Source organism: Dysidea avara, chromosome 12 (assembly GCF_963678975.1).
Source record: "Dysidea avara chromosome 12, odDysAvar1.4, whole genome shotgun sequence".
Classification (NCBI taxonomy): Eukaryota; Metazoa; Porifera; class Demospongiae; order Dictyoceratida; family Dysideidae; genus Dysidea; species Dysidea avara.
The window spans coordinates 17591041-17615808 of record NC_089283.1 but is presented as its reverse complement, the minus strand read 5'-3'; the positions used below and the strand labels follow the sequence as shown (position 1 = coordinate 17615808).

The 24768-nt window shown below is 38.1% G+C and overlaps 1 protein-coding gene across 2 annotated transcripts; it reads left to right on the top strand.

Annotated features, from left to right (window-relative positions):
* The first annotated feature begins 7489 nt into the window (after positions 1–7489).
* On the top strand, positions 7490–10662 carry LOC136241403 (cation-independent mannose-6-phosphate receptor-like). 2 transcript variants are annotated; one of them, XM_066032598.1, is made up of 2 exons: positions 7490–7609; positions 8949–10662. In XM_066032598.1, the coding sequence occupies exon 2, from the start codon at positions 8953–8955 to the stop codon at positions 10387–10389; it is 1437 nt and encodes a 478-aa protein (XP_065888670.1). In that variant the 5' UTR covers positions 7490–7609; positions 8949–8952; the 3' UTR covers positions 10390–10662. The 2 variants fall into 2 exon arrangements, with proteins under 2 accessions (XP_065888670.1, XP_065888669.1); XM_066032597.1 differs by having other exon boundaries at positions 7491–7609; positions 8933–10662.
* The last annotated feature ends 14106 nt before the right edge of the window (positions 10663–24768 follow it).

Genomic DNA, 24768 nt, shown 5'->3' with positions numbered 1-24768 from the left:
GGTGATTTGTTTGTAGCTGAACTTTCTACAGGTGATTTGTTTGCAGCTGAACTCTCTACATGATGGTTTCTTTGTAGCTGAACTCTCTACAAGGTAACTTCTTCTAGCTGATCTCTATACAGGGTGATTTGTTTGTAGCTGACCTCTCTACAGGGTGATTTTTTTTGTAGCTGAACTTTCTACATACAAAGTGACTTGTTCTAGCTGGTCTCTCTACAGGATGACTTGTTTCTAGCTGATCTCTCTGCAGGGTGACTTGTTTCTAGCTGAACTCTCTGCAGGGTGACTTGTTTCTAGCTGAACTCTACCGGGTGATCTGTTCGTAGCTGAACTCTCTACAGCATGATTTGTTTACAGCTGAACTATCTACATGGTGGTTTCTTTGCAGCTGAATTCTCTACAAAGTGACTTCTTCTAGCTGAACTCTCTATAGGGTGATCTTCTCGTAGCTGAACTCTCTGCAGGGTGATTCGTTTGCAGCTGAACTTTCTACATGATGGTTTGTTCATAACTGAACACTCTACAAGGTAACCTCTTCTAGCTTATCTCTTTAAGGGATAACTTGTTTCTAGCTGAACTCTTTACATGGTGATTTGTTGGTAGCTAAACTCTCTACAATTCGATTTGTTTGCAGCTGAACTCTCTACATGGTGGTTTCTTTGTAGCTGAACTCTCTACAAGGTAGCTTCTTCTAGCTGATCTCTCTACAGGATGACTTGTTTCTAGCTGAACTCTCTACAGGGTGATCCTTTCGTAGCTGAACTCTCTACAGGGTGATTTGTTTACATGATGGTTTGTTTGCAGCTGAACTCTCTACAAGGTAACTTCTTCTAGTTGATTTCTCTACAGGGTGACTTGTTTCTAGCTGATCTCTCTACAGGGTGATTTGTTTGTAGCTGAACTCTGTACAGTTTGATTTGTTTGCAGTTGAACTTTCTACATGGTTGTTTCTTTGTAGCTGAACTCTCTACAAGGTATCTTCTTCTAGTTGATCTCTCTACAGGATGACTTGTTTCTAGCTGAACTCTCGACAGGATGATCTGTTCATATCTGAATTCTCTACATGGTAGTTTCTTTGTAGCTAAACTCTTTACAAGGTGACTTCTTCTAGCTGATCTCTCTATAGGATGATTTGTTTGTAGCTGAACTATCTGCAGGGTGATTTGAACTCTCTACAAGGTGATGTTTTCTAGTTGATCTCTCTACTCAGTCTGGATGACTTGTTTCTAGCTGAACTCTCTACTGTGTGATCTGTTAAGTTTCTACCTGATCTCTCTATAGAGTTATATCTTGTTTGTATAGCTGAACTCTTTTACATGGTGGTTTTTTGATTGGTTGCTGAACTCTCTCTCCACGGTGACTTGTTTGTACTACAGAGTGATTTGTTTGTAGCTGAACTCTCTACAGAGTGACTTACTTGTAGCTGAACATTGCATAAAGTAACTTGTTTGTAGCTGATCTAGATGAACTCTCTACTAGGTAGCTTTTTATGTAGCTGAACCCTTTACGCAGTGACTTGTTTGTAGCTGAATTCTCTACAGAGTGACTTGTTGTAGCTGAACTCTCTACAAGGTGACTTGTTTATAGTTGAATTCTCTTCAGTGTGACTTATAATGTTCTGAATCTCTACAGCAACATATTTGTAGCTGAACTCTCTACAGGATGACTTGCTTGTAGCTGAATTGTCTATAAGATTAACTGTTTGTAGCTGAACTCCCTACAGAATAACTTGCAATGCCAAAGAAATTCTATAATGGAGTAAATTATAAACGTAGCTGAATGCTTTATTAGGGTGACTGTTCTATTAGAGTATCTCGATCTCGCATATGTTACACGTAGCTGGCTTTGGAATCATAACTCAGTGGTTTGTAATCCGATTCTTCTGTACTACTGCAAGGACTTTCTATGATAATTATTCCAGCTACACACTGATTTTCAGCTCACTGTTCTAAGCGGTTTGGCTGGTAGGCGTGAAAACTAATAGTTTTTTTATTCATAAAAGTCGATCGCGTAATTGTGACATAGGTTGGGTTTTGTGTCATATCTCGATGGCCTTTAACTGGATTCCTTTTAAACCACAAAAAGGCACTCCTACGATAGTTACTCCATCTACATAGCAATTTTCAGCTCATTCCTTCAAGCGGTTTACCCTGTGGGCGTGACAGACCTTCGACCTTATTTTACGCAGATAATCGGTCATAACTCCGTGAATGTTCATCGGATTCCTACCAAACTTGGTACTGAGATTCGCCTTAATGAGCCCTTTAAGGTTACGGGATACTGTAAACCCCATCTGTACACTATCAATCATTTTTCATGATTAGGGGTTTGATTTTTCTTAATGCGTTGTTATCAAATATTTATGCATTCTTAACTTCTCATAAATCTACATGGAATTCAAATGTTGTTATGGAAACATGAGTTGTCCCCATGCCAAATAGTGAAAACTGTGAACCAAAAATCAGACCAATGAAGAACCACGAGAATTTACTAACAATTCTAAGGTTTGAAGAACATCACTTGTGAGGGACTGACAAGAGGATTTGTGAATAATGTGTATAGTTGCTGAAATATGACTACAATATGGCCTAAAGCAAGACACTGTGGTCACAAAATTAATTTTTAAATTGATATCACAAGCACTAGAAACATTATTTCTAACAAATGGCTCCGTCAGGACCTAGACAAGAAGCCAGACTAGTAGTCTGTTTATACAAAATGTTAACAACTAGTTTGACAGTCCTGATTTTTGGTTCAGGAAAATATCACCATTAGTCAGCAAAACTACGCATGCGCTTACAGGTGCGCCAGTTGCTAAGTGTGTTGTATCTATGTTATCTTGTACTGTTACGTGTGTTTTCTTGTACCTTGTAACTGTCCAGTCAGCACGCTATTATTCTCCCAACAATTTAAGCCTGTTACCAGCTGATACAAAACACAACAACACCAATCCCGCCTTAATTACGTAATAAAATTTTTGTTTGACAGTCGCTCACTATCCCGTAACCTTAAGTGTGCCAAATTTCAGCCCGATCCAAGCACGCATTCGTGTTTTATTGCGGATTTTGCAAAGTGTGCGAAAAGAAGAAGAAGTAGAAGAAGAAGAAGAAAAAAACGAAGAAAAAAAACCCAAACTTTGGCCGCTCGTATCTCGGAAATGGCTGGAGCGATTTTCTTCAAATTTGGTATGTGGACTCCCCTACCTCGCCGGCATTTCTGTAGCAACTTTGGTTTTAATAGGATAAGGAATCACGGAGCTACAAAGGTGTGAAAATCGCGTTTACTTTCTTCCTGTAAATATACTCACGGTGTGGCGCGCCAGCTACTTGGGCCGCACGACACACTACCGTGTGTCTTGATCTCGATCTCGCATTTGCTACACAGAGTTGGCTTTCGAATCATAACTCAGTGGTTTGTAATCCAATTCTTCTATACTACTGCAAGGACTTTCTATGAAGATTATTCCAGCTATACACCGATTTTCAGCTCATTGCTCTTAGCGGTTTGCCTAGTAGGCGTAAAAACTAATACTTTTTTATTACTAAAAATCGATCGCGTAATTGTGACACAGGTTGGGTTTTGTGTCATATCTCCGTGGTCTTAATCTCGATTCCTTTCAAACTACCAAAAGGCACTCCTACGATGGTTACTCCATCTACATAGCAATTTTCAGTTCATTCCATGAAGCGGTTTACCCTGTAGGCGTGACAACAAATCGATCTTGTTTTACGCGAATAATCGGTCATAACTCCTGAACCATTCATCGGATTTGCACCAAATTTGATGCTAGGATGCGCCTTTGGACTCCCTTTCTGTGTGCCAAATTTCAAGGCAATCGGAGCACGAGTTTGCGTTTTATAGCAATTTTTGCAAGTGTGCGAAAAGACGAAGAAGAAGAAAAAAAAACGAAGAAAAAAAACGAAACTTTGGCCGCTCATATCTCGGAAATGGCTTGAGTGATTTCCTTCTAATTTGGAATGTAGACTCCCCTAGCTAGCGGGCAACTCTGCAGCAAATTTGGTTTCAATCGGATAAGCCATCCCCGAGATACAAAAGTGTGAAAATGACGTTTTCTTTCTTCCTGTCAATATACTCACGGTGTGGCGCGCCGGCTTCTTGGGCCGCACGACACACTATCGTGTGTCTTGATACAGTTGATGTAATGCAGTGTGCACACAATTAAAGTGTATGGCTGTGGTTTATACTGTACCTATTGTTACTATCTGTTAGATGAAGTTTGCTACTGTTCTTTTGTTGATGTTGGTTCTAACGTATATATCAAATACTGAGGGACAGCCAGTTTGTACCAAAATTGATCAGTGTTCTTGTAGATTAACTGGTGTAGAACCATCTGGTGTGATTAATTTACATGGAATTGTTAGTGGTAAACATGAACCAGAATTTATAGTTGAAGGAAAATCTGAACAAACCAACCTCTGGTATAATTTCTCCTATAACCCGTGTTTCAATTTCTCTGACTATGGGTGTCCAAATACTGGAATATGTGAGACTCGTAATGGAATGCGATCATATGACTTGGGAAATCTTGACACTGTTGAGTTTACGTATGGAGAGGATAAAAATCATACTGTGGTTGCATTATATAAATCAAAAGACAACACAACTGATGGCAGAGTATCACTAGTAGCTTTGGTGTGTGACGAATCTGAAACAAAGGGAAGATTTGTGTTCAATGGAGAGACGTTTCAACAATTCTATACCTTTTTGCTCTACACTCGATGTGCTTGTCCTGGAAAATGTACATCTTCATTAAGAGAATGTAAAGCTAAGGATTTGTGTAGCTGTGAAATGTCAGATGGAACTGGTACGATTAGCCTTCACTCTCTTGACAATCCAAATAGCCCACTGCAATATAAAGCAAGTCCTATGGATACCTTTCTATATAATCCTTGTTCACCCATGACAAATCCTCAATGTCACAATAACTCACTTTGTGAAGAAAAAGGAGAATCACTTATTCCTTTAGGTATGGCAGTCTATTCAAGATTTGTCTTCAACAACAACCAACTAGGTATACAATATGTTGGAATGAATATTATATCAACTGTGAATTTGATTTGTGATCGCAGCCAAACAGATAAGCCAATCTTTAAAGCACTTAGTGATGGGCACACATTTAATCTTTACAGTGTGTGTGCCTGTCCTAATGGTTGTGGTGCTCCACCATCCAATGGAACATAATATTACCTAAAAGTGCTACTCTGTATCATCTCAAGCTGGTTTCTAAGTATGTGTGTATGCAGTAAACAAACAAGTGTGCAAAATTTTGAACATATTACACAACACGCACTCACACATCAAGGTATGTTGTGTACATGACTATTTTGTTTGTACTGTATTTTATTTCAGGCTGTGTATTTTTAGTTTTATTACTGTACTAAAGCACTAATATATATAATTGTACAGGTTGCACACTGTCACCTTTACATGCTAGCTATTCAATCAATGGATAGAACTAGCCAAATACTGAAGTTAGTTCTAATATTCAATGTATACCACAGGCAACGAATGACAGTCACCAGAAACCTTACTTAGAAAAGCATTACTTTTAGGCAATGAACATGCATTTTGTTTAGAACAAAATTCCATTATAAACATTCAGAAACTTCTGAGACAAGTGATTGATAGCAAACGAATGGAGACAGATGGTCAGCAGACAGGCAGCTTTTCAGTTTCACATAATATATGTAGCTACAATATAGCATAGAAAAATTCCTTGCTGTAGCAATAGTAACTAATGATAACAAAGTATGCCACAGTCCTTGCACTGATTAACCAATAACCACACTTACCACACTTGTTGTCACATGACTATAACTGAACATTACCACCGTATAATAACAACTAGTGCATGTGATTGGCCACACAAAGTCAAGTATGAAGCTGTTGGTTTGTGGCTTAATGAAAATACCATGTGGCCACAAAGGTACTTTTTAAATTTTATCTCACCAGTATGATGAAATTATATTCTCAGAAATAAATTATTGCATGTGCAGCAGGCCAGCCTGCATTTTTCGTTTGACAAGAAAAGTACAGGCTGGCCTAGTGAGACTACATGTGCAGCACAATAGAAGCCCAGGCATCATACAGTGCGATAGTACTGTATTATTAGGGATCATGCATGGAGGTTTTCTCACAAAAAGAATTGACCAAAACCTCACAATATTTTCATGGCATTTTAGTAGTATTGGTCAGGTAAAATCAAGCTGAAAAGTGTCTTCTTCAGAGCGGTCAAAATTGCTTAAATAAGCTGCTTTGGAAATTTTGAATTTTTTATTTAACAGAACTTATACTATCTGATCATGATTATCTGCCACCTGTCTGATTATGCCATTACTCGATAACATTGAGAATATGGGCATGATTTTGCTAGATGTTGCTTAATCCCAACAGGTGCCTTTTGGCATATAGCAGTACATACAGTGCATGCATCATGGACTTACTTTCACCCTCCTTTGTGTCCCATTTCTTTTCTTTAAAGGGAAAGGTGGTAGGGCTTCCCTGTGGTTGACTATCATGTTTATAATGGTAATCATCCTATTTTTCATAGTGACTGGATTGATTGCAGAGGGGTTCTTATACTACATTCTTCAATTTTATATAACGCTGTGTAATGGATGGAACAGAGGCATAATGGCTGCTACACTCTCAATAATTGATAGTTGGAGCACACATGAAATGAGGTTTTCATCCACCGGAAGCTATTATACATGTACAAAGGAAAATTTAGGAATTTTAAGTAGAGATTCCTTCCATACCAGACATGATATAACTCTTCAGGATGTGCCATATTTCCTCAATATTAGATGAATTGTAAAGTGGATTAAGGTCACAATTTAGTAAGTATTTGTTTAATCCATGATAGTCACCTCTGTTAAAGTTAAAAACTTCCTTGATGGTTGAGGATGCACATGCACAGGAAGTTTAAAACTAGTCGTGAATGTTATTAAGTAATGGTGCACTGTCAGTTGGGTCACATGTTCAGCCAGTTCAGGTCTGTTTAGTTTGTTAGTATAAAGTCAAGTATATATATTATGTTGCCACAAGTATGAGTTGACGATTACACTAGACGAAGATGAAGTCACAAAATTTATTTGAAACTGATGAGTCACTGGTGAGAGTTGGCCGGTCGATGTCTGGCAAGTTCAGTCAAAATCATTGCCAAATTTGATCACAGAAAGCTAAATTTGCAAAATTTTCCTGTGAAACCCCCTAGATAAAGCATGTTCCTCATGTTGAGTGTGCTCTCACAAGATACTAGTTGTAGCTAGCTACCAACCAGTTGCCACATTTTTAGCCCCCACTATACAGGTAGATGCCCCACACACATCTTGGAAATTCTAGATCTGTCGCTGTGTTCGGTACTTTTTCGGTATCTCTAGTGCTGGGGGTGCCGGCAAGTCCCGTAAAACAGTAGTGTGATATTTTCCGGGATTGTCTCTTCCCGTCCCATTCCGGAAAGTAGGTATTCCCCGGCTTCCGTTGCGAGAAATGTAGCCTTATAAATGGAGGGAGTATCGTAGATTAGATAACGATAATTTATTGTTTTTGTCTTACGACTGATTGGATCTGAAGGAGGTCTTGCAATGTAAGTTCTAAGTGATGGCCGTACCGTCTACATTGTTTGCATGTGGTAGCTAGCTAGCTAGTACAGTATACGTTGCATCGAATCTTGTGACGAGGGTTAGCGGCACTAGTATACTATAGCTGTCAAGTGATGCGCGAGCATAGCGTATAAAGTGATCAAATAACTCGCTGAAAGAAGGCTTCCAGGCTTCCCGCGGGCTATCATTTCTATGAATCAGTGCTAGGACATGTGAGTGAGCCGGAAGGCTTATAATCTGAATACAGTGAGTCAGAAACATGTAAGCGTATTAAACTATAACGTTCAGTAACGTTCTGCGCGCATGCAAGATTGACTGATGAAGTTGTGGGCCTTGATTTTCACACAGGGCGGGACCCCAATGCCGCGCGGACCACTTTTTCAGCCACGAATTTGCAAAAATAATGATCGAGACTATACTCTAATAACGCAGTCACCAAAATATACTCTAATAGAACAGTCATTATGATACTCTAATAGAGCATTCGGTATACAATATCAACTTTCCAGTGAACCATCTGCATAGTATTGCACAATATGCTAATTAATAATGCATGTAATTTATTAGCAACTACAATCAAAATTGCTTTTGTATCTCAAAGAACTAAACTCACTTTGTATCATGAAAGTAAAATTAGCTACTAGCTATATAAAGGCCATCATTATTAAATTCCTAGCTTGTTTCCCGTCACTGCCCACATCAATTTTTTGATAGCCACACCAAATTTTAATTATTTGATTACAGATCACACGAGCGCACTATTTCATAATAGAAAGAGGCAGAAAGTGACCAAGTTTTAAGGTAAATGCATTAACTGTGCATATAACATAGCAGAAGCCCACCAGAAGGGTGGAAGTCTCTCCAATCTTGTTCAACAGGGTGCATGAGTGGCAGCTTCAAGATCGAGGTACTCTAATAGAGCAGTCAGAGACTGAAATAACAAGAGTCAAGTGTATAATTAATAATCAATAATCACCTCCCGCCTGCATCAGTTTTTGTTCCATTGGGTGACGGGAAACAAGCAATATAATAATGATGGCCTAAAACTGAATTAATTGGTATACAGTAGCACAAAATTACCTGGATATATTCTTGGTGTTGACAAAAAGCAGAAAGACACTGATATGACAGAAGACACCTACAAACCGATAACAAAACTTGAAATATCAATAAACTTAAGTCACTTATAAATACATGCATTCTTTAAACATCGCTTAATGTAGAAATATACTGTAATACCACGCATACAGTAAAGTATTACATGGAATCCAACTGTCATGCAGTTTGGTTTCAATTGTGTAATATAGCAAATACTCACTTCAGAGAAATGAGATTTACCACTGTGCTGATATTATTGGTGATAGCAACCTGTTCTGATGCTGTGCCGGCACACATTAAGGATGCAGCACACATTAAGGATGGACCCATGTGTGTCAAAATTGATGAGTGTTCATGTCATTTAACAGGAGTGGAAAAACCTGGAGTAATTGATTTACATAGCCTGGTTAGTGGTGAACCCTTCCCAACCTTTACAATTGAGGAAAAATCTGAAAAAACTAACAAAACCTACACATATACTTATAATCCTTGTGTAGCTTTTATCCAAAACTTTTGTCCAAGAACTAGTATTTGTCAAGAAGGTTCATTATCATCAGAATCATATGACCTAGGAAATCCTGATACTGTTCAGTTTGTTTATGAAAACAATTCTGTCTTTGCTTTGTACAAGTCTAAATACAAAGATGACCTTGGTTACAACAGATCTTCTGAAATAGAACTGGTATGTGATGAAACTGAAGAGAAAGGAAAATTTGAATACGTTGGAGAGCCCACTGAACGACACTACAAGTTTAAACTTTACACTCGATGTGCTTGTCCTGGGAAATGTACCTCTTCACAGACTGAATGTAAAGCTATTGATTTGTGTAGTTGTGAAATGTCAGATGGAACTGGTACAATTAACCTTCATTCTCTTGATAATGGAACAAATCCACTTAAAGATGAAGTAAGTCCAATGAATAACTTTTTATACAATCCTTGTTCATCCATCACAAATCCTGACTGTAAGGATAACTCATTGTGTGAAGATGTGGGAACAATCCGTCTTCCTTTGGGTGAAACATATTCCGCAAAATTTATGCAGAATAATACTCAAATTAGCATACAATATACTGTACCAAATGTAGTTACGTCAACTGTTAACTTGATTTGTGATCACAACCAGAGAAATAGACCATTCTTTAAAGCAGTTGGTGATGGATACACATACAATCTCTACAGTGTGTGTGCCTGTCCTAATGGTTGTGGTGCTCCACCATCAAATGGAACATGTGACCAAACTGACGCTTGTACCTGTAAGAGCACTAGTGATGGTGCAGTGATCAACCTTCATGATCTAGACAATCCATATACACCGTTGACTGCAGAAGACAATGAAGGTTACTTTTACTACTACAATCCTTGTAGTGGAGTAAGACTACAATTCACTTCAGGAAAATGCAATGGAGTAGCTGCCTGTCAATATGATCCCTACCATGACGTGTACTATGACATTGGAAATATTGGCCCCGAAATACATTACAATGCTACCTCAAAGTCTTTTACATTTCATTATACTGGAGGTCAAGGAAATCGTTCTTTTGATGTGAGGATGATATGTGATCCTAATGTTGCCAGTACAATACTTTTGCCAGATGATGATATACCTAAAGGTGTTACTATGTATCCTCTTAAGCTAATTTCCAAGTATGCATGTCCACAGTGAACATTTGAACTTTTGTCCATGTTTGTAACTGGATACATGGCTACACCAAAGTTTGTTTAGTTGCTTGTAATGTACTTATAATTTAGTTTCATAACTGCATGTATGTTTATGCATGGTATTGTAATAATACTGTACTAAAAGTTAGTCTACCTATGCAGCTAATGCTGATACATGTTGCATGAACTCATTGCAACTACAATGGAAGCTTTGTATACAGTTTATCTATACTTCACTCCATATTTTGTGTCACATGACTTTCACTGAATAATAAAATAAAACCTATTTTAACAAGTTTGGCCACACAAGTCATGTTGTGGTTCGGTGAAGTCATATTATGATCACAAAGGTACTTTTCCCACATGCTCCATCATGTGTGCCAGCACTGCAAAAACCTGGGCATGTGGGCACATCAAGACTCAAGGTAGCAGGCCCACAACCAAGACTACTGAAGGGGAGCTCTACTTTGACATGGTAGGTAATTATGCATGGGGGTCTGGGAGCTGTACCCTCAGACTCTGTGAAGCTAGCATCTGCAAGTTTCTCAACTCCCTGCTGCAGCAGCAACCAGTCGTGACTGTATGGTGTTATGTACCAAGTGTATTTTCTAGTGTCTGAATGTAGTGAAAGAGCAGGAAAATAAGCTCCCACATGCGTCATAATTATGTATGTTATCACGTGACACAGGGTATATAAGGGTAGAACAGTGGAACCTCTCTTAACAAACTCCCTAAGTTAAGGACACAATAGAAAAAGCCTCCATAATAAGGACAAAAATTTGCCCCCTCCCCCCCCCCCCATGTCTGGTCAATTCATTTTTATCTCTGAAAGAGGAAAACCTCTATATTACAGCAAAATATGACCAAAAATTCTGGGTCACAAAATGTCCATAATAGAGAGGTTCCACAGTATGGCGTGTTTTAATTCAATCTAAGCCACATGTACAATTTTAGTAGGTTGGCTCCCTCCCTCCATTAGTTTCCTTAATAGATTGTGCAGATAGATGGAGATTGGACGATTAATTGAACTGTTTTTGTTGTATTTTTTGTCACATATTATGCACACAAGAAGGTGGAGCTTTTGGGTTTTTCCCTGGTGGTAAAAAGAAGCCACCAGGGTTTTTCCTAGAGCAGTACTGGGCTGGGTTGCTCTGAATTTTTCTGTTACTCTTATTATTATTTCTGCTAGCCCCTACCCTGTTTTTTCTCGTCCATGGTTGTAGTTTATTAGGCATTGTTTCTGTATGCAGTGTAAGTTATGTTTTGTGGATGTTTTAATATTTTGTGGATAATGAAAATAGCCAACCTCCTGTGGTGGCACAACCCAGTTAGTGGATGGGAATAGCATGCGAGGGTGTAAGGGTATGTATGTTGTGGGAGGTAGTACGACTTGCTTTTTACTATACCAATTCTTGCATAATTATGCTACAGTTATTTTCTTTGAGTACCTTGTTGCATACAGCTCATCACCTTGTATTAATGTATTAATTGTGTTTATTCAGGCCTATATACAGCTACACCCTTATGAGTATCATGTCTAGTGTAAAAATGCATATAAATTAAATACAGTGTAGCTCCTCAAAAAGGGTGTGCTTGGACACCTAGGTCACCTGGACGTTTGTCCATGTTCCCCTTTGTATTATATACATGTAGACACCCGAAATCAGGAATAAAGAATGGTCCCCAAGTGTCCAGAATAGAGTGTGCACAGTTTCACAACTATTATGAGCACTGAGGATAGTCTGAGGTCAAATAAATACTAGTATCTACTATCTACACTGTGTGTGCCTGTACAGGATAAAAGTTTCACCAAGGTATTTTTGACATTGCATGCCATGCTCTTTCAGCATGATGCATTTACCACAGCCTACCTGAAGTCTAACAAGTCCTATAATATTATGCAGTCTAACACACTTTTTGCATACATGTAAATGGCCTCAATGCATGGAAATCCGTAAACAAATACTGTTTACCTGGCAATCGGCAGTGGTGTATTTATCAGTATATAATTGACTGAAATATATATATATATATATAAAATGTAACATATATACACATAATACTTGTATGGGTGTGGGAAAGCAGCTGGTAAATTGCACTATGCACAACCAGACTGCTTAACTTATGCTGATCAGATTTTACTGGCCAAAAATGTTGCCCAAAAACCAGCTCACAATACCATCCTGGTGCCTTGGTAGTATTGGGTAGGTATAACCAAGCCCAAAAGTGCCTTCAGCACCACCCTAAATGCTTCTAATAATAGACTGTTATATACAAAATTAAAAAGAAAATTCAATGGCATTTTCTAGTTATGTACTGCCTGCCTGCCTGCCTGCCTGCCTGATGCTGTCAGACAAGCATAACTCAATAATGGCTAAGGCTACGGACTTACGTACTTTCCCACCCCCTTTCAGAAACTTTTCATAGTATTACTTGCACACTTATTAAACATAGCTAGGCATCTTAATAAGGCCACTTATTGTTAATTTATGTTTTGGATCAAAAAGTTAGCCTAAACCAATGTGGGCTAGCTAACTACACAAGTTTATTTGCTATATACAAGTATGAAGTATCCTGTGCATTTTACAAATGAGTTGTTTTTGTTTACAGCAGGGGTGGATATAAAGGAGGGGGATAGAAAAAGAAGGACTTTGTTCTTAAATCAATGGGAGTTGTCAAAATTAATTATAGTTGTGGGTTTAAATTAAAGCTGTGAAAGCAAAGCACTGTAATACAACAGTCAATTTCAGGGTGCACTCTTGTGCTTTGTAAAACCAGTAATCCTTGCACTTTGCTTTCATATACATTTATCTAACAACAGCAACAGAAAAAGCAACAAGCAATGACTGCTTACTAGTTTGTGTGCTTGCTGCTTGTTATGCTCTATACTGAAAGTGCTGCTGCTGTTGTTGCTTGCTTGCTGCTACCCACTACTTCTGACTGCTGCTACTTACTTGTGATTGCTGCTACTGTTGCTGCTTGCTAGCAGCAGCAAGTAAGCAACAGCTGAAGAACCTAGTGGTATGCAGCAGACTATGATTCAGCAAGCATCATTTTAATGTTAGACTTACAATGTTGTATTTTATGGATTTCATAGGCACTAAAATGGTATGTTTGTGCATCTAATACTTTTGCATGGGACTGAAGTGCTACCAGTATATGTAGGTAATGTGTAATTTCAAGTGTGGTCTCATAAAGAGTTTCTGCAGCTTCAAAGTTTACAATGTGTTATGGAAAAAAAAGTGAGGTAAACACAACTTAGTTCACTAGATCCCATCAGTTGAAGTGAGCGATTAATTACCTCTTTTATCAAGAACATTGGCAGCTTCACAGATCCAGAATCACAAGCAAGTGCAATAAGCCTAAGCAAATGAATAGACTGACAGGATGAGGAAAATGTCTAATCCGTTTGTGCATGAACCAGTTTAAGTTGTGTCACACGAAGACCCTGATGTGTACTTTTTCAATTTTCATCCCTTTACAACTGTTGTTTTATAAAGCAGATATATATATATATATATATATATATAGTGTATTCCAGTTCCTGTTGTGTGATAGGGTTTATACAAAAAGTTTGGCCCAGGGGTACACATGATCATACTGGTAACCAAAATTTAAATAAAAAAGTATCTTTGTGATCACATAATGACTTGAGCCACAGACATGAGTTGAGCCACAGGCATGACTTGCAGCTATATACTTTAAGCACATTAAATTAAGCTTGTTGTTGTAACATTCAGTCAAGTCATGTGACACAGACAATGCAGTGAAAACTGAAAGTATTCAGATCAATCTGTTCCATTCTACCATAGTGGTCATACAAAACTTTAATTGCCATTTTTGTAAACATTTGCAATGGTTAGCTATATTATAACATTTGCTATGTAAGTAGCTACAATAACCAACATTGTAATATATTTATGCAGTTTGAAGTAAATTACTAGCAAAAGTGGTCACTCAACATACTTTGATATACGTACATAATAGCAACATCCAGATAGTGAACAGCAGTTCAAATGTTTGTTCGCTGTGGACATGCATACTTGGAAATTAGCTTAAGAGGATACATAGTAACACCTTTAGGTATATCATCATCTGGCAAAAGTATTGTACTAGCAACATCAGGATCACATATCATCCTTACTTCAAAAGAACGATTTTCTTGACCTCCAGTGTAATGAAATGTAAAAGACTTTGAGGTAGCATTGTAATGTATTTCGGGGCCAATATTTCCAATATCATAATACACACCATGGTAGGGATCATACTGACAGGCAGCTACTCCATTACATTTTCCTGAAGTGTTCTGTAGTTTTATTCCACTACAAGGATTGTAGTAGTAAAAGTAACCTTCATTGTCTTCTGCAGTCAGTGGTGCATATGGGTTGTCTAGATCATGAAGGTTGATCACTGCACCATCACTAGTGCTCTTACAGGTACATGAGTCAGTTTGGTCACATGTTCCATTTGATGGTGGACCACTGCAACCATTAGGACAGGCACACACACTGTAGAGATCATATGCTTTTCCCCCACCAATTGCTCTAAAGAATGGCTTATTTCTTTGGTTCTCATCACAAAACAAGTTCACAGTTGCAGTATTATTATTTGGTCCAGTATATTGTATGCTAAGTTGATTGTTATTCTGTACAAATTTTGCAGAATTTGCCATACCTAAACCCACAAGAGAATCTCCTTGTTCTTCACACAATGAGTTACCCTTACAGTCAGGTATTGTGATGGGTGAACAAGGATTGTATAGAAACGTGTTGGTTGGACTTGCTTTATCTCTCAGTGGATTTGTTGCATTATCAAGGGAATGAAGGTTAATTGTACCAGTTCCATCTGACATTTCACAACTACACAAATCCTTGGCTTTACATTCAGTTTGTGAAGATGTACATTTTCCAGGACAAGCACATCGAGTATAGAGCTTGAACTTGTAGTGCCGTTCAATGGGCTCTCCAACATACTCAAATTTTCCAGTCTTTTCAGCTTCATCACATACCAGTTCTATTTCAGACGATCTATTGTAACCAAGGTCATCGTTGTATTTTGACTTGTAGAATGCAAAGACAGAATTGTTTTGGTAAATAAATTTAACAGTGTCAGGATTTCCCAAGTCGTATGCTTCCACTAACATCGGATTCTCTTGACATATACTAGTTGTTGGACAGAAGTTGTAGTCATAGGTAGAACACGGATTATAAGAGTACGTGTAGGATATATTAGTGTGCTCAGATTCTGCCACAATGATAAAGGCTGGTTTAGGTTCACCACTAACCAGGCTATGTAAATCAATCACTCCAGGTTGTTCAACTCCAGTCAAGTGACATGAACATTCGTCAGTTTTTATACACACAGGTTCATCCTTAACATGTGGCACAGCATCAAAACATGTTGCTGTCACAAAAATATCAGTACAGAGACTAATCTCATTTCTCAGAGTATTGTGTCTGCTATGTAATTGATATAATATGCCAAAATCAATTGACAACTGTATAGCATATGACTTACACGTCATTAAGTACTATACTGTATGTAATGCACTTTGTCAAGCAATGTTTAAGGATAGACATTTTAATCTAATTACTTGTATTACCGTATCCGAGTCAGTTAATACAGGTTTTCTGTCATTCAAGTCAGTAACTTAGGACTAAATGTTTCCTTAACTTCTAGTAATACCAAGCGTACAGTGTATACTTGTATGATACACTTCAGTAAGTTTGTTTTTGAAAACTGGACATCCTAATTTTTATTAACTATGTACTTTAAATTGTGTTAGGACCCAATTAAAATGCTTGGTCCAAACAATTACTGTCAACATTTTAATAAAATTATCATGCATACTGTAACCAACTTATCAAATCTGGTTTTTTGTTATTTGATTTGCAATCTATATTATTCCAGATATAGTACCAAGAGTAAATAATGAACTCTTGATAGTACTTATATGTAGCTATAAAGTGATTCTGTATGTGACATCAATGAACCAATTATTATCAGTGTTGTACTGTCAATCAACAAACAAGTTGCAATAAATTTATGATATAGCTTTGTCTTTGTGAAATAAATCAATTTATCATCATTTAGATGTTTGTATGCGAAAGTTCCAGTAAGCTGCTCTGGTTTGGTGCTTTGCTGTCTGTTACATTGTTACATGTACATAATATAATTATTTGGAAATGGCAAGAACCACTTAAGGTTTTTAAAACAAGTAGAAAAATATACCATGAAATATCTATGTTTTTGTTGAAATACGAAAGGTGAAATTGCCCCCATGAAATGTACCATGTATGGGACATGAAACGCCTATGAATTTCAGAACTTCATGGTATTTTCATGGCACTGCAGAGATTTCATGGGTGTGGTACCCATTAAGAATTTTCATGTGTATTTCATATGCTGTCTCTATATAATACACAGTGAATATAGTGGCTATAGCCTGTATACATTTTTCAAAACTACCTGTAACAGTATTTTATAATAACAAACTGGTGGCTACAGTCTGCTGGGGCATATCCAAGACAGCCAGGGCTTCCAATAGTGCTATATGGTAATTCACAGATTTGGAAGTCTAAGAGATGCAGCCCCCAGTTGTTGACAGGTTAAAATACACAGATTGTGAGATTTGTGGATGATAAAAAAGAATTATCTACCAAGAGATACCTAGTCTGGAGGTTTTTATAGTATACGTTCAGATTTGCATTGCAGACCTGTGTTATTTTCAAAAAACGCTTAACTCCTTTAACCTTTGAATTTTATTTAGTTTTATTAAGCGTTAAAGTATCTGAATGTATTAGCTAATGAGTGATTTCTGCTCCAAATACAACTTAAACTAGGAAGAAAGCTCAGATGTGTGAATTTTGTGATCTAAAGGATGGCTTATAGTAACAGATTGTAATAACAGATGTGACAAAACCTGCAGCAGATCATTAAAGGAGCCTGAATTGACGGTTGTTGACATAACACAGAGCAAACAAAGCCATACCTCACAAGTTGTAGTTGTATGGCACTTTTGTAACAAGGGAGGTGTAGAGCTATAGCTACAACATACGTATGTGCAGATTAAGATTGTTCTATAGATGGTGTTCACAATCATTCATGTTTCAGCTACACCTTGCTTAAATCCATGTTCTATTCATTTTTGTTTTGTCACATTGCAATACAGTTTGATAGGTCCACTTCAACTTAATAGCTGTTTCATTGGGGAAAATCTCTTGAGTATTATAGGGTCACAGTAGGTCAGTATGTGAATAAAATGTAAACAGAAATTAGTACAACGGGAGTGCAGAAATTAAAAGTAGGTATCTCAATGAAGTTATATTATAGATCATTTCCAGCCATATAGATACATACGTAGCTACTGTATACTTGCATAGTACATAGTCAAATGGATTGGAAGGGCTATGAGGCTTCTGTGTTTTTATAGTGATATTATAGCTAGATATTTATAAGGATTAATTTTTATTCACAACAGTGTGGTTCAGTCAAGCCTATAAAAGAGCTGACATTTCTTATATAACAATATCAAGAGTTCATAATACAAAAAAAAGGAGAGTGTCCAACTTCCAATATAGCCTGTATAAAGTCACTGTGTCAATTCTGTCATGTTCACCTTTGATCAACACTTCCATTGGTGATATACAGAACTGTTGATTAGTGCTTATTGGTGTTAGCCTTTAATCTGTGAACAGGCTAGAGGTGTTACTTGGCACAGTGTGTTTGCTGACTGCATTCCAGTTGGACACTCTCTCCTTTTTTTGTATTATGAACTCTTGACAATATGGTAAGTTATGGGACATTCATCACACTGTAAGTTGAACATTAGGCTATTACATGTTTCTTTAATGTTGACGAGCTCTAGATGCTGGAATTGCGTAGATATTTAGACAGTGTGGTAGAGATAAATATATCTGTTGAGAGTGATGATAATTTGACACTGAAAGCACGAAGAATCTCAGGACTCTTGGCTATCTATATATATAGCTATAAGTATGATCAATTGGTAATAATACTACGTATATTTGTGGTCTGTGCTCTTCAGCTATATTCTGCAGTCATTACACTTCTGGATGATTACCTACAGTACACTCAATCCAGTTAGAACGGGGCACTTGATAAAGAGAGAAATCATGTGCTACATGTTTCCAATGGCCTGACTGATGTATAGTTTTTATACTTCAAAACATATATATACAGCAGACATAGTCAAAGCCAGTCTAGCAATAATGCAAACTCTGCCAAGTTCATCGGTTCCAACTTGATTTCCTGTTTCCCATCCACCACCTACAGTCAAGTCGAAGATTCCTATTACCGATGTGATAACACTGCTGACACGTAAGCTGACACTGTTGGCTTTTACTGAGCCTGTACAGTATGCAAGAATAACCAGGAAATAATTGAAGAACACGAATATTTAGATCTGACAGTAACCATGCAGATGCAGGCAGTGGACAGGAAACATAATTTATTTGGAGTGGCCTAAAATTGCTTTTTGGTAGTAAGCAACTGCAGTATAGATTAGAAGCTTGAAAGCTCTTGTCTGCAGCATTTGTGGTTATGAGACCCACGCAAAATGTTGAAATACAATTAAATTGCCAGGTGATATTGTAAGAAGACCAATACTTTCCTGGTTCATCACATACTGTAGCAGTGTGATTTGACAGCAGTGTTCTCTTCACTGCTGTACTTAGTGTACTATGTGCCTTAAATTTACTTTTCCATATGTCTGTAGGACTGGAATGATGGACTGGAATAGAATGGTGGAATGGAACGGTACTTAGGTAATTTCAATTAGTCGTCATCTCCTTATAAAGACCATTTTAATTAATGTTTAAAGTGCTGCTATCTTGTTGTTTTAGAGTGTATCCCCATAGGATGTAAAGTCAGAGTGATATATGATTTGTAATACAGCAATATTGCATGCAAATACAAACATGACATGTTCATGAAGCTAGATCTAAGGACTAAAGGAGCCAAGAAATGAATGTCAATACCGGCAACTAACTATAAGTTATAAAAATTTGGTCCTTTATCTTTGACTCGCTGCATTCCTAATTAATTCCCTGTAACTTTAATTGGCTAGTGTTTTGGCCACCTTTTTTCTCCTCTTAGTACAATGACTATTGGAAAAGGTACTAATTTACTAGCCAATTAGTGAATTATGCAGTCAGACTGCACGAGTCAATGATAAACGATCAATGTTACACAGATTATTGTAAATTATAGTTAGTTGCCAGTATTAACATTCATTTTTTGGCCTCACCAGATATTAGCTCCTAGTTTTAGTTGTCAGTTACTTTTAGTTTTGTGAACACATCTTTTTTGTACAGCCAAGCTGTTTTTGTATGGGTGTATTATTGTATCATAAATCAGATATCACCCTGGCTTTTCTAGGCATAACATATGGGTGCACAATTCATTGATAAGACTGTCCTATAGTGGTACACTCAAAAATAACAACTTAGACATTAACGTTAAATGGTCTTTATAAAGAGGCAGTCTTTGTTAGAAGGTGGTCTTTGTAAAGAGGTGAGCACTATGTGAAATTACCTAATTGCCATTCCATTCCACCATTCCATTCAAGTCCATTCCATTCAAGTCCATTCCAGTCCATTCTACCATTCCATTCCATTGAATCCAGATGCCCTGAAATACTGGCTACCACTTTACAATGAAATGTACCACCCTCTAGGCTCTATAAATGGTGATTAAATGGCTCAACAACCTAATAAAACATTTTATCTTGATAGTTCAAATTTCCCATGATACCCTAGGAGTTGTCATTTTACATCAGGGGAGGTAGGTCATGACATCACAATGATTGCGTGACGTATGTGTCCTGTACATTTTGCCATAGAGTTTCGTTGTAAGGTATAGCGCTATATTTATTGTCAGAAATAGTAAGTCACTAGTATAGAAATCGTTTTAAGTACCTAGCCCCACCTAACCCCAGCAAAACTATGGTGATTTTTGCAATAGGGAATTATTTAGAATAAATACTAACTTTATTTTCGGGTACCTGTATTATTGTTCGCTGTATTCTTAATCGCTAGTAGTAAATTCAATCAACTTCGGCATCTACAATTATGCAAGAAGCCGGTACATTAAGTTTTGCAGCATGTAATTATCAATGGACTCAATTCACTTACGTAAGATCGTACGCGTTATGACATCATGACCTACCCCCCTGATTTTACATTAACATACATAGCCAGAATGCACAAGTTTCCAACCCACAATCAAAATTTTCAGGCATGTATATGGCTTGGGTGATTGATCACCAGCACAGCTGGCTGGCCTGCTACTGAAATGTGCATATTAGCTGCAACTTTGAGCGTTCCTGTTATGTATGTCCTCATTTCTCGAGCACGGGTATAGAAAGTGTGAATTACTAGGATCAGAATTGGAAAGAAAATGAGTAAACATGAAAGATTTTAGCTGACTTTTGATGGGGGTTGATTGGCTGATTTAGATTGATGATCGGTAAGACATTCTATATAGGCGAGAAATGCTTTTGAAATATCAATGTCTAGTAGCATTGTTCAAAGATAGTGTGTTTATTTTCTGAGCTTTGCCAAAATGTGTGGTTCCTGAGAAAAAGGTTATGTAATTGTTGACATTAGTACTGACAGTTGGATTCTTTAAGGATTTGATGAGGAATAGTATATCAGAAGTCTCATAATGATACATAAAAGAGAAGAATTTGAGTTTGATTAATCATTGTCAATAGTCACTGGTAAAATAATTCAGGTTATTTTTAGCTGCACAATATTGAATTCTCTTAAGACAGTAATGTGATAAGGCTGCCAAATGGAGAACAGCATGTTAAAACAGATTGTACTAGTAATACTGTAAGTAGAGTTTGTTTTTGATTTTGAATGGGTGAGATGATTTAAAAATATGACGGATGAGTTCTAAGGCTCAGTACACTTTGGTTGAGATGTGAGTATAATGATTTCTCCATGAAAGATAGCTAGAAATGATGATTTCAAGGTCACGGTGACTATCTAGCTTGGGGATTTCATCCCAGTCCAAAGTCAATTATTACTGCCTGACCAGGGGCGGATCCAGAGTTTGGAAAGAAGGGGGGCACCTTGCTGAAAAAATTTGAAGAGCAAAAAAAAAAAAAAAAAGGTCACAACAATAATAGCTAGTTATCCTTTACCAAATATACTCTATCACGTATGTTATGTAAAATAAAATCCTTATTTATAGCTTCATAGGTAAGCTACACTGCCTCATGAACAGTGTGACTGCTTTATTAGAGTAATTGACTGCTCTATTAGAGTATCTCGATCTTGTATGCAATTTCTTGAGGGGGGGGGGGGGGGGGGGGCATTTGCCCCAAATGCCCCATCCTGGATCCGCCATTGCTGACATAGGCCATTTGTCAGGCAAATATCATGCCTGGCCGACCACAATGGAACCTGCCTGACAAAATATCAGATCAAAATACAAAGAAGTATCCCAAGGTTGTATAGTTATTTTAGTGAACACAATAATGATTGTACCATTATACATACTAAGGTAAGTAATTCTATTGATGTATTCCCTGAATGCCAAATTGTGTAAAGCAGCAGTGTATCAATGTCAGGTAAAGCTTAAGTTTGCCTGACATTTTCACTGGGGTTTTTAAAAAAATTATAATTGTCTCTGCAGTCAATATAGTAAGTGGTGTTCATTGTGGATCTGAGAGATAAATGTACACACTTTTGGTGGGGCTAAAAGATAAAAGCAAGATGGTAAAAGCCCATCTAAGAAGCTTATTAGCATCTCTGTGTTGGCCTCACACAATCAGAACACAGCGAAGTAAAGACTTTTTATAGGGAAATCCCTGGAAAAATAATAGGACCAGAAACACAGCTTTGAGCTAACCAGTAGTTACTGTGACCAGAATTAACATATATAGACAATAGTAGCACTTAGCAGTGAGGGAAACTGGACTTATATGCTGATGGAGCAGCTAAAAGAAATAGCTGCCAGGATAAGAGTTTAAGTGTACCAATTTACGGTTCAGTTATACTGATAACTCATAAGAGCAGCAGATGAACAACACATGATGACAACAGATATGTACATACACTCAACCTAGCTTTAAGGCATTGGCCCAAAATCATCAGCATGGCAAATTCATTAACAGTATTAGCTATGAAACACTTAGTTTACAGTGTTATACCAAAATAATTGTACAGGAAAATTTGAGGGTGAAAAGACTGGAAAAGAGTCCTCATGTTGTTCTAATGGTGATATATCGTGTTTGATGTCATATCAACAGCACAATGATATGAGCTATAGCAGATAGTTAGGGGTTAATAACATGCACGTGCAAATATAATTCTGCATTGCAAAGTTGGGCACAATGATACTTAGTCATGCATTGATGATTATTTTCACTATAGCTACAGTAGCAAGAGTATTGTATAGAAAGTTTGCAGTCAGTATATGTAGTTAGTGAGCTGGGAGGATTACAAACATATTGGCTATAGGGCAACTAACAAATACACACCTAAAATATGTGGTAACTTCATCTGTAGCAGCAGCAGCAGCAGCAGCAGCAGCAGCAGCAGCAGCAGCAGCAGCAGCAGCAGCAGCAGCAGCAGCAGCAGCAGCAGCAGCAGCAGCAGCAGCAGCAGCAGCAGCAGCAGCAGCAGCAGCAGCAGCAGCAGCAGCAGCAGCAGCAGCAGCAGCAGCAGCAGCAGCAGCAGCAGCAGCAGCAGCAGCAGCAGCAGCAGCAGCAGCAGCAGCAGCAGCAGCAGCAGCAGCAGCAGCAGCAGCAGCAGCAGCAGCAGCAGCAGCAGCAGCAGCAGCAGCAGCAGCAGCAGCAGCAGCAGCAGCAGCAGCAGCAGCAGCAGCAGCAGCAGCAGCAGCAGCAGCAGCAGCAGCAGCAGCAGCAGCAGCAGCAGCAGCAGCAGCAGCAGCAGCAGCAGCAGCAGCAGCAGCAGCAGCAGCAGCAGCAGCAGCAGCAGCAGCAGCAGCAGCAGCAACAGCAAATTTCCAGTTTCTGCACGTCAGGTATCAAGGGAGTTAGAGTAGGTACGACCAGTGGGGCCAGAGCCTCACCACTTTTTGGCTCAGTGAAATAAAAAAAATTAAACTTGATGAAGCCAAACTAAAAGTAGTTAACATGTAATATTTGGCATCAATTTAATAGCAATAATGGACAGAAACAACATTAATCTAACCTGTCTTTCACTCAGAACAGCTACACGTCGACTTCGTCCATATTGAATGTCTCTAAAAATAATTACCGTTATACTACCTTTGGCTTTGTTTCTCTTTGTAGCTGCTTTGGAAACACTTCTTATATACCGTTTATTAATAGACTCAAATGATAAGGTTAGGAGTTAAACAGTAATATGGAGGTGCTTTTTGGTCAGTCTCCATTGAACACTTGCACACAGTACTACAACCAAAGAGTGCCTCCAAATAGCATCTAAATGCAATTTTAAAAATTTCCGGGGGGAATGCCCCCAGACTGAGCCTTACCACTTTCACTTTTACCCTGACCTCGACTCTGACGCCCCTTGGTATTGACTACTGTTTCCTCTGAATGGCTATTCCGGGCTATTCCGGGCTATTCCATACGATTGTAAATGGTCTTGCTTTGGCTCTTGCTAACTATACATACAGGCTGTGCACCACCCGTATATTCATGCAGGACCTTTCGCTGGATATTAATGCCCAGCGCAAGGTCCTGCGTGTGGCAGGGTCTTCATTAATACAAGTTTTATCTTAGCTAGCCACTCACTGAAATTATAATGTTTTTATCCTTTTCCTCTCGTTTTTCCTATCGGGGTGGCGCTTATCGATTAGAGATTATAAGCGCCCCCTCCGGAGAATGGGGTCGCTTATAATCTCTAATGATAAGCGCTACCCCGGAGAATGGGTCTGCGAGGACGAGACTAGTGCAAGCCCATGGGTCATGTCACGTTTCCTAAAAGTCTCTGCATGTGCTATGGCAGCACGTGAAAGTGCTATGCCTATGGTATATGAAGTGCTATTAAACTTTAAAAAATAGCACTTTTGTTTAAAACTGATAAGTGCTATGGTATAGCACTGTAAATTGCTAAATTTTGACTGTTCTGGTCAAAAAAAAGCACCTCTTTAGGTGCTACCATAGCACTTTTGTGTCAACTGTGTGGATTTAATTTTATTGTGGATGATGCATGGAATATTATTTGTATTCATGAAAGCGGATGCATACAAATAGCTATTCCTTATATCAGTAGACAAATTCAAGACAAATTGCGCACGCATGCAAGTGACAACTCCACTTAGGAGGTATATAAGCTTATATTATTAAGACTATGTAGTTAATGCAACTTTTTCGGTATCGATAAAATATCGATAATGTATCGTTTCTATGTCACATGACAGA

Bases quoted from the DNA above. Each gene is read 5' to 3' on its own strand.
- LOC136241403 (XM_066032598.1), top strand. From the start codon at position 8,953: ATGAGATTTACCACTGTGCTGATATTATTGGTGATAGCAACCTGTTCT.